Source organism: Enoplosus armatus, chromosome 17 (genome assembly GCF_043641665.1).
Source record: "Enoplosus armatus isolate fEnoArm2 chromosome 17, fEnoArm2.hap1, whole genome shotgun sequence".
NCBI lineage: Eukaryota > Metazoa > Chordata > Actinopteri > Centrarchiformes > Enoplosidae > Enoplosus > Enoplosus armatus.
Genome location: NC_092196.1, coordinates 17,283,296 through 17,300,188, shown reverse-complemented (window position 1 = coordinate 17,300,188; position 16,893 = coordinate 17,283,296). Strand labels below are relative to the sequence as shown.

Genomic DNA, 16,893 nt, shown 5'->3' with positions numbered 1-16,893 from the left:
ATGACTTTAAACCGCTGTTAACTTGTGCAGGATTGATATATAGTTGTGGTATGATTGGTGTGCTAAGATCTGTGAATCACAGTGTATGAAAGAAGTCCTGATGTTCACATGTAAAATGTGGCCTTTGTATGGCACAGATACACGAACGTTATCAGGGAGATGGTTATGAATGATTCCACATGTATGTTGATGAGGTTTGATTCATTCAGACACAGGCAGAGTTTCAGTTGATGGCTTTATTCCTGCTGGTGTTAATATTTTCTTCAGTAGGCCTGGCCTACACAGTAGAGATACAACAGACTGATAAACACGTTAAACAAACAAACACTCTCTTACAACATAGTCATACATTTCTAAATTAGACATATATTCTCTGAGAAGCTAAATCTGTTGAAATGCCCGTTGCCGTCAGATGGCAGAGTTAATCTGATTACATTTTGTTGAGACTATAATTTAATGTTTTATATTCAAAAAAGTGCAGTTTGTAAGAAAACACACTTATAATTGTTATTCAAGAGCAAACAGTCACTTGGTTAACAACAAATGTCCGTAACATTTTTAAATATTGCTTTTAAAAAGGTACTCACACAGATTTATCCACTGACCCAGTTTAACACTTAAAGCAACTCATGTCCCATTGAAGGATATTTATTATGCACATAATAAAACAAACGTTAAAGTTTTTATAACCCAGCACCGGATGCGTCATTGATTTCCTCTCTGTGTCGGTGGCAGGTCTCCATAATCATTAACCCGCTGACCTGGGTCTCTGTTCAGAGACTGACCTCCGGACCAGAACGTGAGAAGCTGGACTGAGGAGGCACGTGCAGGCTGGACGCCAGATAGACACTATTTACTTTATTTTCAGGGACAGCACAACTGATTTATTGCCTTGAACATTAGTTTCTATTATTATTTCACCTGAGAATGTGACTAAAAGTGTCAACTGTCTCCTTTCTCCCCCCTCGGTCTCTCTGTGACCCTCTACTCTGCCACGAGCCTCCTCAGCCTCTGCACCACATCCTCCCCGCTCACCCACGGCACCGTGGTCGCCTTGAACTCCCCGGGCATGGCTTCATGGGTCTCCGTGATCAGCCGGTGCATGGGGAAATCCCGGCGGGGGAAAGCCACGTCCCGGGACCCGAGGGAGAGCGCCGGGCAGAAGTCGTTGGCTCCGTCCCCCACGTAGAAGACCCTCTGGTACGGGCGGCCCCTCTCCTGCGTCCTGCGGGCCACATAGTCCCTGACGACCACCTGCTTGCACATGTTGTCGGGGCACCGCGGGCAGTCGTGGGAGTGGAAGGGTCTCATCACCAGCCGGCCGTCCTTGTTGAAGGTGGCCGGGTTGGTGAAGATCCGGTGGAAGAGCGGGCGGGCCCCGGCGCGCCGGAGCCAGGACTCGATGAAGAAGGCGTTGGCGTCGGACAAGAGCACCACCTCAAAGTCCTGTTGGGGCCGGGTGCGGAGGAACTGGAAGAGGGTGATCATGCCGGGGGTCGCCGGTATCTTCTCCATGATGTTGCGTATGTCGCTCTCGGTGACGCCCTGCTCCGCCAGGTAGGCCAGCACGCGCTGCATGTACTCGTTGTAGCGGCCGGGCTGGTAGGTGTCCTTCAGCCAGGCCGGGAGGTGCTGACCCGGGGCGGCCTGCACCACCATGTCGTCGCTGGTTTCATCCACGATGGTCTCATCAAAGTCAAAGAAGATGAGGAAGCGCTTGTCGGAGGAGATGTGAGCGGAGTTGGAGGCCATGATGTCTGAGCGTCTGGACCTGGCGGGCTCCCCCTCGCCTGGAGGATTGGGTGGGACATAACAGCAGTTGAAGATTGAATCCCCCATGATTGACTATGCCACACCTCTTACTGTTGCCAAGTGGCATCAAATCTCCACTCGTGCTCTCCCACTCTCCAGCATCCCACGCAAGGCAGGCCACAGTAAGGTGGAGGCTTTCTGGGAAACACTAATGCATGAACGGGAAGAATGGGGGTAAAAACAGAATCACATCAAATAAATGTAAGAAATAGACATAAGAATAAGCATCTAAATGAAAAATAGGAAAAGACCTAAAGAGAGCAAAGCAGCCAGCAGCTCTTTCAAACCAGAAGAGGCAGCATCCAAATCATGGCTCTGCAAAACGGAACGACCTTCTACAAAAGTAAGAGTGGGGGGGAGGGGGGGGGGGGGTAGCAGAAGTGAGACTTAGGAGGGAAACGTGGTTATATTCGGATCTGAATGTAAACACGAGCCCATGTAGTCTGGGCTCCATGCAGATCCGGCAAGCAAGCGAGCAAATGTGTGTTAAATGAATTCACATGAACAGCAGAGCCCCGCATACCTTTGACTGGAGGTGGTGTCAGCAGTGGAAGTCAGCTAGACGCCTTCAAGCTGTGCGGCTGCTTCTGTCTGTGGAGAGAAAAACAGTGCAGCCGAACCAGCAGCTTCAAGATCATCTGATAATAACTTCATTATAACTTAATCAATCCTGCAAGAGTGTGTAGAAAGAGATGATAACAATTAAATAGGAGATCTTAAAAAAGAATAATATGCCATAAAAACAAATTTAACGACACCAGGTTCCGGTTTCTCTAACTTCAAGTGCCCAACAGTTTGAGTTGTGCTCCAATCTAAAACATGACCCAGCGATAAATGTCCCACACTGATTATCAGCCTGCCAGCCTTATCACCGATTACAACACTAACCTACTTTCACATCATCATCATCATCATCATCATCATCAGCAGCAGCGAGCTCAGACCAAACCTGAACTCTTTCAAAAATTGAATGAAATTCTTGCAAAAAGCTTTACTTTGTCACCGGCGCTGGTTCCGATCCCCGAGGCCGGCGCAGGTCCGATCCGGTCCCGCGGAGAGTAGAGACAGAGTTGCGCCGTGCGGCAGGTGGGACGCGGACTTTTATGTGACACTCAAAACCACCGGAGCCGCTGTGGACGTGACCGCGCCTACAGGTCCGCCCATTTAATAGCAGCCTACTGAGCGCGTTCACGGGACTTTCAAGAGAGAGGGGGGAGGGGGGGGGGGGGGGGGGGGTCACTGTGGGAGGAAAGGAAGATCGAAAAAGAAAAAACGACAGATAGTGAGTAGTTTCCTGAACATATGCGCACGATGTTTAAGTAAATGTGTCAGTATTTGTTCTCGCCTCAATCCTACAGTTAATGATTTGTGTCTGAAGGCAGATCTCTCACACACACACACACACACACACACACACACACACACTTACAAAGGTGACACACTGGGGAGAATAAACACTCCTGGATGTAACAGCCCAGAAAAGACTGTAAAAGTCAAATCTGCTGATGTGGTCCGGAGCCTGGTGGTCTGGGAGAACACGGTGCGTGGCAGTAAACTTTGGGCAGCCACAGGAAAATATTTGAATAATCCAGACTAATACTGTTCAGCTGGCCTGATGCAATAGATTTCCTGCAACTCCAAACACTGACTGTGCTCTGAGGCTGTGACCTCTGACCTCTGTTGTTAAGAGACACAGGAAATGGTGATGAAGCTGCATCACATCTGGGAGGTTGACTGGAATGAAATGTATATCAAAAGTAACACAAAAGCAATACGGTGTTTCCATTTATTAACTACAGTGAAACATTAGCGTCGCAGCGAGGGAGTTTATGTTGGCTGCTTGTTTCTCCACAAGACAGCGGTCTCGATAAAACCTCGCAAATACAGTGATTAATGAACCGCACAGCAACTTTCAGAGCAGCGAAAAACACGGCGTGAAGCCCTCCTTCTCCTTATCTGCCTGCCGACAGACGCAGCCTCCTCCCTCTTCGACACCACTAGGCGTAATGACTAACAGCTGGGGTGGCTGACTATTTTCAAACCCAAATGGGAATGGAGATGTACAGACGGTGTGTTATTATCTCCTCTGCTCGTGAAGTGAGCCTCGGTACCTGACCACCCACTCACCATCAGTGAGTCACTCACACTTTCTCTACCCATCGGCCCGCTCAGCTACCTTATAGGCTTCTGTGACTCATTGGTGCGCCACTTAAAACCACCGATGGTGATAGAGGGCACACATTTTAGAAGGTATTCTAGCAACAGTAGATGTCTTAATGCGCCCTCAGAGGGGGGACACTCTGTTAATGGATGAATAAAGACGGTTGAGTTGGGGAGACAGATATCCAGGAAAGGAGACGCAGGTGTTGTTTGTGAGGAGGCTCTTCAAACAGCCCTGTTTTCACTCACGGGTCTGATATTTAACTTTCTCCATGTGCAACTGCTCATCTCAAGTTATGATATGGGTTCAGATGAAAAGCCTGAAGCTGTTCGTTACCTAACCAGAGAATCTCTGCCTGAGGTCACTGATGGTCAAAGCAACTTCCAGGAGAATACAACCTACTGCAATGATCTCTCAGGTCATCTGCAACAACAAACAAACCGTTTCAAACAACTGGCTAAAAGAAGCGTCTTTTGCACATGACATGGAAAGAACAGGAAGTGGTCACAAAGAAGAGGACCTAAAACTTCCCTCTTCAAATAAAAGCTTTGGAAAGCAAAACAAAGCAGTCAGCTGCTGAACCGTCAGTGTCATGTGTGTCATGTGTAGCCTGCAGACGTTGTTTGGTTAGAGGCGTTTTGCAAAGAACCCAGTGACCCTACGACAATAAAATAATGGCACTCAAGCAAATCAAGTCTGTGCAGTTGCAACAGTAAGCTGGAATGTAAGCTTTCCAGCAAAGTCTGAACCCACTGACCTGCTACCAGGAAGATGTTGTGCACAATCCTCATTTTTCTACCTTTCATGTGTAAATTACCTGCATTTGAAGATAAAAAGAGGCACACAAATATGTGATAATCATGGCTACTTGTTTTTACTTCTCAAAGTTAGCAGTCAGTTAAATGTACATTATCAAAAAAGGCCCAACTTTTCACTTCTCCCCAATCTCCAGATAATATACAAAAAAAAGGACAAACCAGGACATTATAAAGCTGCACATTTTGTACCAGATACAATAATAAAATACGCAATGCTACATTAAGTGGTTAAAAATACAAAGGGGGAAAAGTATATTGATTTTTTAAAACATCTTTAAAGAACATACAATGTTATTTTTTCTTAACTAGCCAAGGATTTTAGTAGAAAGTGCATTCTATGTAACAAAGAAAGGAGGAGGAGAATCATTCAGCAAACTGAAAGACAAAACAGGAAATGACAGAGAGAAAAACTCCATGAACAAACATAACAGAAGAATGTATTCCAGACAGCTTGGAGGGGCCAGTGTAAAGTCGCCAAAGCAGGAGGAACATCGCTTTCACTTTGAGGGGAGGTCCATATCGGAGCAAAAGTGTATTTCTTTGAAAAAATAGGAAATTAAATTTATGCACATACTGAAAGAAATGTCCTTCGTTTGCTATGGTCCCTTTCACACTACCCGCCTCCACCCAGGATTCTCCTCCTTTCCTTGCCTAAAAACATCCACTCCAAGTAATCAACTCCACCATTTCCCATGCAGCCATAACTGCACTCTGTTCCACAATGCATCGTCAGTCCCTCCCTTCCCTGCGCCTCACCCACGCAGCAGTAAAGTGCAGAGAATACACACAAATGAAAAGGCTTTAAAAAAAAAAAAAGAACAAAAGACAAAGATCTGTACTGCAAAATGCTGAAGCACAGCAGTAAACCCGAGGGGGCAGGATGATAAGCAAATGATGCAGCTGTATTAAGACCCACAGAAATGGCAGGATAATTGCAGGTCTCAAATAAAAGAAAGGGGGGGGGGGGCATCCTAAACTACTGAGCTTAACCACTTCAGACTAAATTTCATTAGAGCGGCAGAAAGAGGATCAAAAGTTACTGCTATTGTTCATATCAGGTATCCCCAAATACACATATATTGGGGCACACTCTGTAAAAGCAGCTTTTGGTACAAGAGCACTGGGGACAACCAGACATAGACTGGTAGAGACTAATGCATGCACACATACGCTCTTTCACTCACTCACACACACACACAAAGCTCAATGTTGCTCCTAAACACACATCTGATAGCCATCAGATTGGGTTAAGGGGTAACAACCAGGCAATCCAAATACCAGCCACCCATTTATGCATCTTTTAAACATAACATTCACACCATCGGCTATTACATTAATAAATGTAATTTCTTGCGCTGACTTGATCACATATCTATACAAGAATTCCAAGTATTATAAGTTGTATGACCACTGCCTTTTATCCTGACATTTCCTGTCATGTGCTAACAACAGTATATCTACACTGCAGAACCATCCATTAGCTTAAAACTGAGCAAATTATCAGAGAACATAAAAACAAACAAACATATGAATGACTCATCAGCCATCATTCTGCGTAGGCAACATTCAACAGGTTTAGACACGTGTTTGCCTGTGTGGATCAAAGTATGTCAGTACGATGAAAGTGAAAAACACAAACCTTTACATTACAACGACGCCCCACACCAAACTTGGAATATAGGCTGAGAGGAATATGCATAATTGCCTGTTAAGAACTGTGATGAAAAAGGTCCCAGGTGTGTATACTGTGTGTGTCAAATGACCTTTAACATGGTAACCCGTATCATTTCGACAGCAGCGAAGGGAGGTGGGGTAGATCCTGATGGGGCCATGTGTCTGGCCCCTCACAGTGGCAGTATTTGACAGTCATCTGTTATCTAAAAGCATCTGTTGACCAACAGTACTGAAAGCTGAGGTTGCACTGATCAAGGTAAGTAAATCAGTGACCATGTGGTCTCTGTCTTTTGTGTGTGTGCTTGAGAAAGTGTGAGGGTGTGTGTGCCTACGGCATGTCCTGCATAACATGAGTTTCTTCATCACAAAATATCTAGTCAAACCTCAGAGCCATTATAGAAAAACCAGGCTGGCAAGACATGTTCTGTATGACACAATACATTGATATTTTGTAATATTACACTTCTGAAAATCAAATGGAAAATCAAAATTAAGAAATATTTTATGTACTGGAATGGAAAGCACCATTTAACCATGATATGAATCTATGACTAGATTCAACTATCCATTTACAAAACCTTTTTTTCAATGTCCTTTTACAAAAATTCCTCCCCGCCTTCTGACTGTAACCTATGGCACTGCGTCTTTCACTACTCCTGTTGCCCTTCTGATAGAAAGTCTCAGCCTTGGCCTTAAGACAGAGACAGGCTCAGGTAGAACCAGTTACAACATTCATCATCTATTTCTGTGGGGCCCGAGGCTCTGCAGTACAAATAGGAGCACACGTTGAGTATTGCTATGGGGAGGACCTGCACAGAAAGCAAAAGTCCTGACCAATGTGCAACCATAAGTCAACTTGACATAAAGAGGAAAATTCAGTGACACTGATCTTTGATGATCCATGAAGCCCAGGTAATACATACATTGACTTCCATCAGCAGCTTTTGATGAAAAGGAGATACTTTACACCCACCAATGTACAGATAGAGAACTCACACGGAGCTCTTTTTGTGTAGATTTCCTAAGAAAATGTTCAAGAAAAAAAATCTAGAGGTTGTAAATCTTTGTCAGTTGACCGGGGTATTTAAGGAGGGGTCTTATACTTAAATAATGTGTGCACTGAGGGTGTATCAGTCTGAATCACATACACGGGTGTATGTTTAGCTTGACTTATTTAAATCTGTTTGAGAGGAGCACCCTTACATCAGGGGCCCAGCAACTGAGAGACTGAGGCAGGACTATGAGAAGAGGAGGAACAAGGCGCGGTTTGGTGTGGGCCTGCAGAGCTGGAGCACAGTTCAGTGGTGCTGTGGGGCTCCAGGGCCCTTATCAGGGGGAGCCATGTGGTGCAGGTAGCTGCTGTCTTCATGCCCACAGTGGTTTAAGGGCTCACTCTTGAAAAGGGCCGGAGGTGGGGGCAGGTGGGAGACTGGGGGCACTGCCAGGTGGTGGTGGGGGTGAGGTGGGGCATGTTGGGGTGTGTTTGAGAGGTGTTGCTGGGTTGTCTGGGGGTGGGGATGATGGTGAGAGGGGGTTGAGTGGAGCTGTACGTGGGAGAATGTGTGTCCCACAGGGCCTCGTGGAGGCATGGGCCCCCCTGTCGGGCTGAGGCCCAAGGGTGCTGAGGTGGTGGAAGGGGTGGCAGCTGAGGGACCGGGACCAGAGGTGGAGGAAGAGGAGGAGAAGGTGTTGGCAAAGATGCGGACAGGCACAGGTGGGCCGCTGGTCTGCAGAACCACAGGGCTGGTGACCCGGAAACACTTCTCTTTGTGTGCTTTGAGCATGTTGGAGAAGCGGAAGCGCTGGCCGCACACCTCGCAGGGATACGGCTTCTCTCCAGTGTGCGTGCGGCGGTGGCGCTTCATGTTGGGCCGGCTGGTGAAGCTCTTTCCACAAATCTCACAAATGAACGGCTTCTCTCCTGCAGATTCAGAAAATAAAAGACTGATGTGTGAGGAAGACAGAGACTGTGTAGCTACGATCCTTTTGTTAATTGATACAGAGAAAATAATATGATGCATCAGTCATGTCAGATGTGATGGTTACAAAATTCAAAATCAACTGATTAAAGCTCTCCAAATGACAAAGTTAACTTTTATTCCCCTTTCACCACTTCTCTCTAGAGAGCAACAGTTCTCTTTTAAAAATGCTAATAAGCTGGCATCTTGAATTGAGGGTCTTTGCTGTCAACCCACCCACTCTGCAGGAAGCTATTACAATTCACACTTTGAGGAGAGAAGATTTGAAAGTGAGCAACAGCAGCTCCGTTGGAATGCCGCTCTCATTAACCTCCCTCCATGGAGCCACTGAATGTGCCTGCTACCACCCACACAGCCATCTATTAACAGGCTGCTGAAGGGCTCTCTAAATGCCTTATTCTGGCATGTTATGTGTGACGCTCCACCAAACCAACCGGATATCAAAAGGTGACAGCTAATGTGCTTGTCTTATGTTACATTACACTCGCAAGAAATCAGGAAAAGATCTGTGTGCAGTGAAGCAAACTTTGGGAGTTTGTGTTGAAGATGTGAACTGCCTATTACAGGGCATGACTGGGTGTGTCTCCTCCTGCACGAGGCTAAATTTGTTGCTAGCGGCAGGGAGAGGAGAGGGCAGCGTAATTACACATTACAAATAGAACCGTGAGGTCCAACGGAGAGCAGTGTGTCCACCCACGACAGGCACGGCTGGAGAAACGCAGTGAAGGACGTACAGGGTGCACTCCTCAGTTTGGTCTTGGAAATAGCAGTGCAACAGGGACAGAAAATCAGAGGGATGTAATGCAGCATGTGTCTGGGTAGTCATTATAAGCCGCAATATATGCAAGGCTTTTCTTTGATGTAGAACGTCCCTCTCATTACAAAAACTGGGCGAAGTCTCCTGCTCTCACCATTATAATGTTCATCTTGGAAACATCCTATGTCTTTCCTTTTATAGAGAGTGTGCGGCGACTGCCTGGCTGAGCCCAGGAACATTGTTGTTTGGCTAAGTAAAATGTTCAAATGTTTTGAGATGAAAACTTTACTTTTGAAGTATCTGTATTTAGATTTTAACAAAAACTTCAGTCTGAGGACCTACATCAACAAAACGTCCTCTTGGAACTTTCTGCATCCAGATTCACATGAAACTGAAGAAATATGAAGATCAAGCAAAGTAAACTGATAAAAGATGACCACTTTGTATGAAACATTCATTTTGCAAGCAATGCCACAACAGCTGAATCATCTTTGTAATTTACTGTGCTATTTAAATACTGTAGATGCTGTGCAGAGACAGAAGGGAAGACTGCCAGACTGGCGAGACGTCTGTCTCCAACGTAGTAAGGCTCTACTGAGTGCTCCTTGTTACTTTTCTGTTTTAGCCAGTATATAACTCAAATACTTTGTGAATCATTTTTCTTACGCCCTGACTTTTTGTGTCTTTTTTTGGACTGGAAAGTTGGCTGCATAACTTTAAATGTAAATAACATTACAAAAAAATTCCATTCCCAAGTCCGGGAAGTCTGGGTTTGCTTGTATTCTGAATGAATTCTGTGTAGAAGTCTTGAGGCTTGTGTTTGTATGTGATGTTATTTACGCCACTCTGATAGTCCCTGGGCCATTAGAAAATACAATCACCGGAACAGGAACGTCTTAGTGGGTAGGAACAATAGCCTGGGAACTAAGGTTCCTCCAGTCGCTACATGGTAGTTTCCTACAAAGCTTACCAGTTTCTGTGGTCGAAAGGGGTTTTAAAAGTAGAAGTAGTCATAGAGCAGGTTCCTAAAGAAGTTCCTGTAGTCAAACAGGACCATAACAACCAATCCTAAGAACACTGTCTCCATTGGTCAGTTTACGAGATGATGGGTGCACATAGAGAGCCAAACTTGTCATTTCTCACCTGTGTGTGTTTTCATGTGCTCATCAAAATACTGTTTCATGTTGAAGTCTTTGCCACACCATTGGCACATGAACTGCTTGTGTCCGATGTGAATGCTCATGTGGGAGCGCAGCTGGTACTTGTATTGGAACCGCTCGTCACAGTTCTACAGTGGAGACAACAGAGGCATTCAGAGAACGTGCAAAAACACAAGAACACAAAAACTCACAAAAATCAATACTTGCTAACTTGCTGAAAATGGTTTTAAGCTTAAATGTTTCCATTAACAACTTTAAAGCAAACAATCATGAAGAGTAAAAAACAGAACAACAAGTACATTATGCACAAGTTTTGTGATCTTATTTACAGATACACTGCTGTCCTGTAACTACTGTACATGGACTACTATAACTTTTTACATGCACACAAGAAACCAAGTTACTGGGACAAGTAGGCAGGAAAGCGAGGAATGCATTTACACGCATTTCAAATACATGTTTTCGTTTTAGTCAGACTTAACTAGTGGATTTAAGTACTTTGCATACGAGGGATCCCAGCCAAGGATTATTATATACATGGCAAACAAAATCAGGTTTCTCCAGATGTCTAGGTGTGTAAAAAGATTTCTCTTAATCCCTTAGCCTGATAAAGGAAGCAGGTTCCTCATTATTATGTACATGACGTTAAAGAAATGAGGTTACTGCAGCAAGCCAACAATAACCTGATTATTTGGGTTCATGCAACCACGCTGCATGTTTGCATTAAGAGGGTTTTCTTGGTCAGGTCTTTTCTTAAAATGGAGGTATTTATAATCTCAATGGCACCACCTGGTTAAATAAATGTCTGTGGGGAAAAAATCCAGCAGTTTCCATATGGCAAAACAGAGTTAGACCACTGTGGAGAATGGCCTATACATTACATACACCCTTAATAAGCATGTAATTACATGTTACAGTATAGGATGACTTCAAACATTTAATTAGGGCAGCTCCACCCATACACCCCCCCCACCCCCCATGTGCAGTCCATTTAAGTGGTTGGACATTAAAAGGCCTTGGGTGGGAGTAAAGCATCTGTCAACTTCCTCTGAATTCACAAGTCAGGACAGGGATAAGATAATCAACTGTAACTAACCCTGCTGGGCAGAAATAAGCATATCTTGACACTCAGTGTGACAGTAAAAGTCCCAAAACACTGAACATTTAGTTCCACATTTACCTTACGTTCCAGTTAATTGGTGAACACAGCTGCCACATGTGTGGTTTGTTAATATTTGACATGGTTTGACTTGACTTCTCTGAATAGCTCAGATGACATAACTGTCCAATGAAAATGTTGAAAATACAGGAGGACAGTCCCCCTCTGAAAGACATCAACTGAATATAAGGGACTATTTTGGGTGGCTCACAAACCACATAGCACAGATGCTCCTCTGCTCAAACTCATGAGTGAAAACTACCTTGAGGCTCCTTTTGACACACAAGGGCAAACTCATTAAAACTGTAACCTTCAGTCACTGAACTCAGTCAACCACTCTTACTGAATACAGCTCAAAATAAATAAATGACAAAGGACAAGCAAGAGAGATGATGACGTTTAGGTGTGTGTGTTCATGATAAATCATATTTAATGCATACGTCACTCCAGTATGTCAACATTCTTTACATTTTTTATTTGTTCAAGATTGTTTAAAGCAGCAGAGTAAATGAAACCATGACTGCTGGGAGGAAAACTCTGATTAGAAAGCACATAGTGTCTGGTTGGGAACTGTCATGGTGAAAAGACCCTTATGTTTTCTATTTTACGTGAATGGCCTGATGTGAATGGGTGATGGAAAAAAAAAAAAGACAGAACAAAACAGACAAGCTCCCTATAGCTCTAAAATTCCCGAGTGAGGCAATCTGGTTCTCCAGGTGTTACGCCCTAGCACAAATGTGTATTTTGTCTGTGTAGCACTGGCCTTAGTTTCAACAGATACAATCTATGTAAGCAAAAGTCTGATCAGAAGTGGTCAGTCTGGATGCAGGTGAGACTAATTGTGATACTGTTGTGGATTGTAACCTGTCTCAACTAAAACAGGATATAATGTGTCTGAGCAGGAATCTTACCTCACATCGGAAGGGCTTCTCTCCAGAGTGCTGGAGCGAGTGAACTTTTAAAGACATGCTGCGTTTAAACGACTTCCCACACGTCTCACAGGTAAATGGCATGTCCTTAGTGTGAGCTGGGTTTGGGGGAAGAGAGAGAGAGGAAAACAATACTGAGACAACAGCATACACCTGATCAGGTATTATCAAGGCTGCAAATAAGATAACTGTGGAAAAAAGGCTCACACTTACCAACCATGTGCTTACGGACGTGAGCCATAGTGTAGAACTTCTTCTCACAGATTTCACACGAGAACTTCTTTTCCGCATAGCCGTGCACAATCTTAATGTGCTCATGCAGTGACCACAGCTTCTTAAAAGACTTGTTGCAGGAGACACACTAAAGGACACAAGTAGACAGAAACCACATTAAGATTAAGCTTAATGTTGCTGATAAATATCATGAGCAGCAAAACCTGATGGCCATTCTTATTTAGCAAAATTGTTTCATTATACTCTGGCTCCCTCTGCTGGGGAAGAAATCACAATGAGTCTAATTTCCTATTACTGCAGTAATTCTCCACTGTATCTAAGTTTAGACTGACTGACACTACCGAACATCAACGTTGTTGTTTTGAAGCCATTCCTGTCCAGCTTTTGCTCTGTGTTTTGGGTTCTTGTCTTGTGGCAAATAAATACAGTAGTACTGACAGTTCTCCTGCAGATTGCACGGCTTACAGCAGAGAAGCATCCCCACAGCATCGTGCTATAAAACACCAAAATCAAAGCGTTTAATATGATGTCCTGAAAGCTTAATTTTGGTCTCATCATATCAAAGAGACTTTCACTCTGTTTTAGTGTCTCCCACATGCCTGCTGGCAAACCCCAGCCGATCTATCATGTGAGCTTCCCCCCCCCCCCCCCCCCCCACAGTGTCTCTTTTTTCCACTACCATAAAACATGGTGAACAGTCTCCCATCACAACTGCCATAGGCCTGTTAGGCCTGTTGGTAGCCTCACTAATACTTTTATCTCACAGACGTTCAGTTTTTGAAGTCAGCCTGTTTAAAGAAAAAAGTTTGTTTTTTTTAAAAACCCATTTTAAAATAACCTCACTATGCCCTGAGGGATATTTATTCTTGTATCCCCCCTTGATCTGTTCTTTTCAGATTTGTTTTTGTATGATCCTTTGTCTTCATGACATAGTTTTGACCAGGAAATTGACTAACTAGTTGTCAGACCTTCCAGATATAGGTGTATTGAACCTAATAATGTTCCCACTTTGATTCAATACAGACGATCTCTATTCAGCTTACAGCCAGTGATGGTTTTGGTGCATCAGAGTAAAAGAGGATGAATACTTGTGCAATCTGTCTGTGTTGGCATTTAATTTAGATTTTAATCTTACTCTGTTCTGTCACATCCACTGTTATTAATAAAATATGAATGTGTCCAAGGGGATGATTAATTTGGATATTGTATTAATATAATATGTGCAAGTCACTCAGTGTGTCAATAATCATGCATTTGATTTGCTTTATAAGTGATTGACTTCACTTAAGATTAAATGCACACCTATTAGTAAGTCTCTTCTATTTGCAGTATTCTTTCCTTAGCAGATAAGGAGTGAATATCATAACAAAAACTGACAACTATACCTCTTTTTTGATGTATACTAATAAAATAAACGAATTGTTAGAAAACTTGTGTCTTCACAGCTTGACATGTTTTCAAGCTTGTTTAAGCAGCTGGGAGGTGAAAACACAAATGACAATGCAAATCACGTTCAGCAGGCTAAATCAAGCTATTCAAAGCAGCCATATGACCCTTGGGTATTAATGTGCTGAATCATCTTTAGTTTTAGAGAACTGAAACCCACTTATGATACCATCAATGACAATATATTTATCCAAAATGTAGTAGTTTGAGAAGGTCTGGGTCAGAACTGTTCTGCTGCCACTTTTCAGTCTATTATAATAATTATGTTTTCAGTTTTCCAGCTTAACTATTACATTCACGACTGGAAAACATTATTAATAACATTATTTGGCACTATATTGGCTACAGACATTGTAACATAGTGAGATCACAAATTTCTTTGCCCAGAAACAAAGCTAAGTTGTTACTTTACCTCACACTCACACCGTAATGTAATTATTACTAGTTTTATGAATCAAGTATAACAGGAAAAACAACAGCTACGAGTTTCACTTGACTGTACTGGGCTACGCTTGAACATCAGGTTAATGCATCAAAGCACCCAAAATAAATCTAAAAGTAAATTGTTCTTGGCAGCTGCTAAATTTATCTAGGTATATAAAGATGTTATCAAATAATATGGTGAACTCTGGAAATGCCCTCCTCTACCACTCAGAACAAAATGTGAATTTGAAAGAGTAATTACAGAGATATGATATGAGATTGGAGAGGTTTGTTTTACCTGGATGTTCTTCTCACAGTCAGTCTGCTGGTGTAAGGCCAGCTCACTCTCCAGGACAAACTTTTTGCCACACTTGTCGCAAATCTGCATTCGTCTGTGTGTGACATTCATGTGCTTCTCCAGGTACCAGCGTGTGTTAAACACTCGGGGGCACTTTTCACACGCCAGCATCTCCTTCTCCTCCACGTCTGCTTTCCCTCCTGTCGTCGTGGTACCGGCAGATGATGGGGCTGATCTGGCCGACCTGCGCTTGCTCTTTGGAGGCTCCATGCGCTTCCGCCGGCCCCTGGTGGTCATTCCAGCAGTGGTGCTCAGAGCTGTTCTGAGGCTTTTCCTCCGAGGCTGGCAAGGAGCTGCTGTGCTACTAGCACCCCGACGGGCCCTCTTTGACCTTGTTCTTCGACTCTCAATCTCCTCTTCCTCGTCGTCTTCCTCATCTTCTTCATCGGGGCTGTCCTCATCGTCCTCATCCTCCTCTTCCTCCTCCTCATCCTCCTCCTCCTCATCGTCGCTGCCAGCTCTCTCGGAGTCTTCTGCTGTGGTTCCAGTTTTGTTGTCCCCCTTGGATACATGAAGTGTCTGGTTGTTCAGGTTAACCTCGACAATGATCTGTTCACGCTTGAAGCCCTCATCCTCCCCATCCTCATCCTCTTCTTCCTCATCGTCGTCATCGTCTTCAGTGTCGTCAGAGGTGCCGTCGTTGCCCACATGGGAACCCTGCGTCCCCACCTCCTGCCCTACTCCTCCCTCTCTGAAATACTGCTGATGTTGCTGTGGAGTTACATGTTGAGAAGGCAACTGACCAATGTTCTGATCACCCATTGATGTCTTCGCTGCCATTTTATTGTCCACTAACACAGAATAAGGCTTACCACCAACTTCCCTCTTATAGAGCTTGCCTGTCAGATCCAGATCCGGGTTAGGAGAGTGAAAATAGGACTGGGACACCGGCGCCCTGCGTCCTTCCTCCTGTGACATCCCGCCAAGGGTAGGGACGGAAACCTCTTCCTTGAGGCTCTTGCAGGATTTCATGAAGAGGGAGAGGGGGTGGAGGGATGGAATTTGTAAGAGCACACAGCAATGGAAAAGAGTAACTGCTATGGTGCCTTGGTAGACAGCTCAAGTCTCAAGTACAAGGAGGGGCAGGGGACGCCACACCAATCCCCCACCCTCCTTCTACTGAAGAGACAGGAAGGAGGGGATGAGGTGACAGATGGTCAACCTGATTCAAAAAGAGCATCCATGCTATCCAAGGTAGGAAATGCAGTTGGAAAGACATACAATCCGTTCCAAGTTTTGTTCCATATGCTCAAAAGTCAGACTGCAAAATCAAAGGCTCAGTATCTGTGATGCTGAACATTTGAAGCTAAATTCCTCTCAGGTTATTATGTGAGGTGTAGGCAGATGTCAGATTCAGTTTCACTGAACGCTGCTGTCCTGCAGGGTGCCAGTGTCTTCAAACTGCAGAGCAGGTAAAGACGAGCCGAATGCCAGACATGGAACTGCTGTTAGGACTTCTGGGTATTGCTTGAAGAGCCATTTACAGCGCATTACCTATGAGATATGACAGAGAAGAAACAGGGAGAAATATAGATGAGATTGGAAAAGGTCCTCTTCTGCTGTCATGTGTCAATAGGGAGTCTGTGAACTGAAACTACAGCCATATTGTCAAGTTTTCAGCACTGAGCGCCACATTTGCCCACAAATGTTTCAGTGTTGTGTGTGAGAATCTAAACCACAGCCTTCACAAATGAATGTTAGCAGATTCAATTTCAAAAGCAGAGTATTCAAAATATTTCCAGGCCACAACTGAAACACCTCACTATAAAACAAGATGGTTTGCTTTCTAGAGTGACACACCATAATACATCCTGTTGATTCAAAAGCATATTAACAAGTGAAATACAACAAGACACAATTATTCCCCACTGAGAAGTATTATACATAGAAAAGATGATGCTTGTTGATAGCTCAATATGTATTGCAATAGACTATGTAAACATAAATGTAATCATTGCACATCACCTACAATCTGAATCTTGA

At 44.1% G+C, this 16,893-nt stretch overlaps 2 protein-coding genes across 4 annotated transcripts; both read right to left on the bottom strand.

Annotated features, from left to right (window-relative positions):
* Positions 1–221: 221 nt before the first annotated feature.
* On the bottom strand, positions 222–2,906 carry phospho1 (phosphoethanolamine/phosphocholine phosphatase 1). Of its 3 annotated transcripts, none has more exons than XM_070923313.1 (3): positions 2,808–2,906; positions 2,336–2,403; positions 222–1,960 (listed from the first exon to the last, which is right to left on the bottom strand). In XM_070923313.1, exon 3 carries the CDS (start codon positions 1,837–1,839, stop codon positions 985–987), a length of 855 nt encoding a protein of 284 aa, XP_070779414.1. In that variant the 5' UTR covers positions 1,840–1,960; positions 2,336–2,403; positions 2,808–2,906; the 3' UTR covers positions 222–984. The 3 variants fall into 3 exon arrangements, with proteins under 3 accessions (XP_070779414.1, XP_070779416.1, XP_070779415.1); XM_070923315.1 differs by having other exon boundaries at positions 222–1,790; XM_070923314.1 differs by having other exon boundaries at positions 2,701–2,827.
* A 4,793-nt stretch (positions 2,907–7,699) lies between these two features.
* znf652 (zinc finger protein 652) lies at positions 7,700–15,882 on the bottom strand. The gene is made up of 5 exons (XM_070922928.1): positions 14,851–15,882; positions 12,663–12,810; positions 12,432–12,547; positions 10,345–10,489; positions 7,700–8,386 (listed from the first exon to the last, which is right to left on the bottom strand). Exons 1-5 carry the CDS (start codon positions 15,880–15,882, stop codon positions 7,764–7,766), a joined length of 2,064 nt encoding a protein of 687 aa, XP_070779029.1. The 3' UTR covers positions 7,700–7,763.
* Positions 15,883–16,893: the final 1,011 nt, after the last annotated feature.

Bases quoted from the DNA above. Each gene is read 5' to 3' on its own strand.
- znf652 (XM_070922928.1), bottom strand. From the start codon at position 15,882: ATGAAATCCTGCAAGAGCCTCAAGGAAGAGGTTTCCGTCCCTACCCTT. The intron at 10,490-12,431 runs GTAAGATTCCTG...TCTCCACTGTAG, and splicing joins AGAAGCCCTTCCGATGTGAG to AACTGTGACGAGCGGTTCCA. The intron at 8,387-10,344 runs GTGAGAAATGAC...CTGAATCTGCAG, and splicing joins GCACATGAAAACACACACAG to GAGAGAAGCCGTTCATTTGT.
- phospho1 (XM_070923313.1), bottom strand. From the start codon at position 1,839: ATGGGGGATTCAATCTTCAACTGCTGTTATGTCCCACCCAATCCTCCA.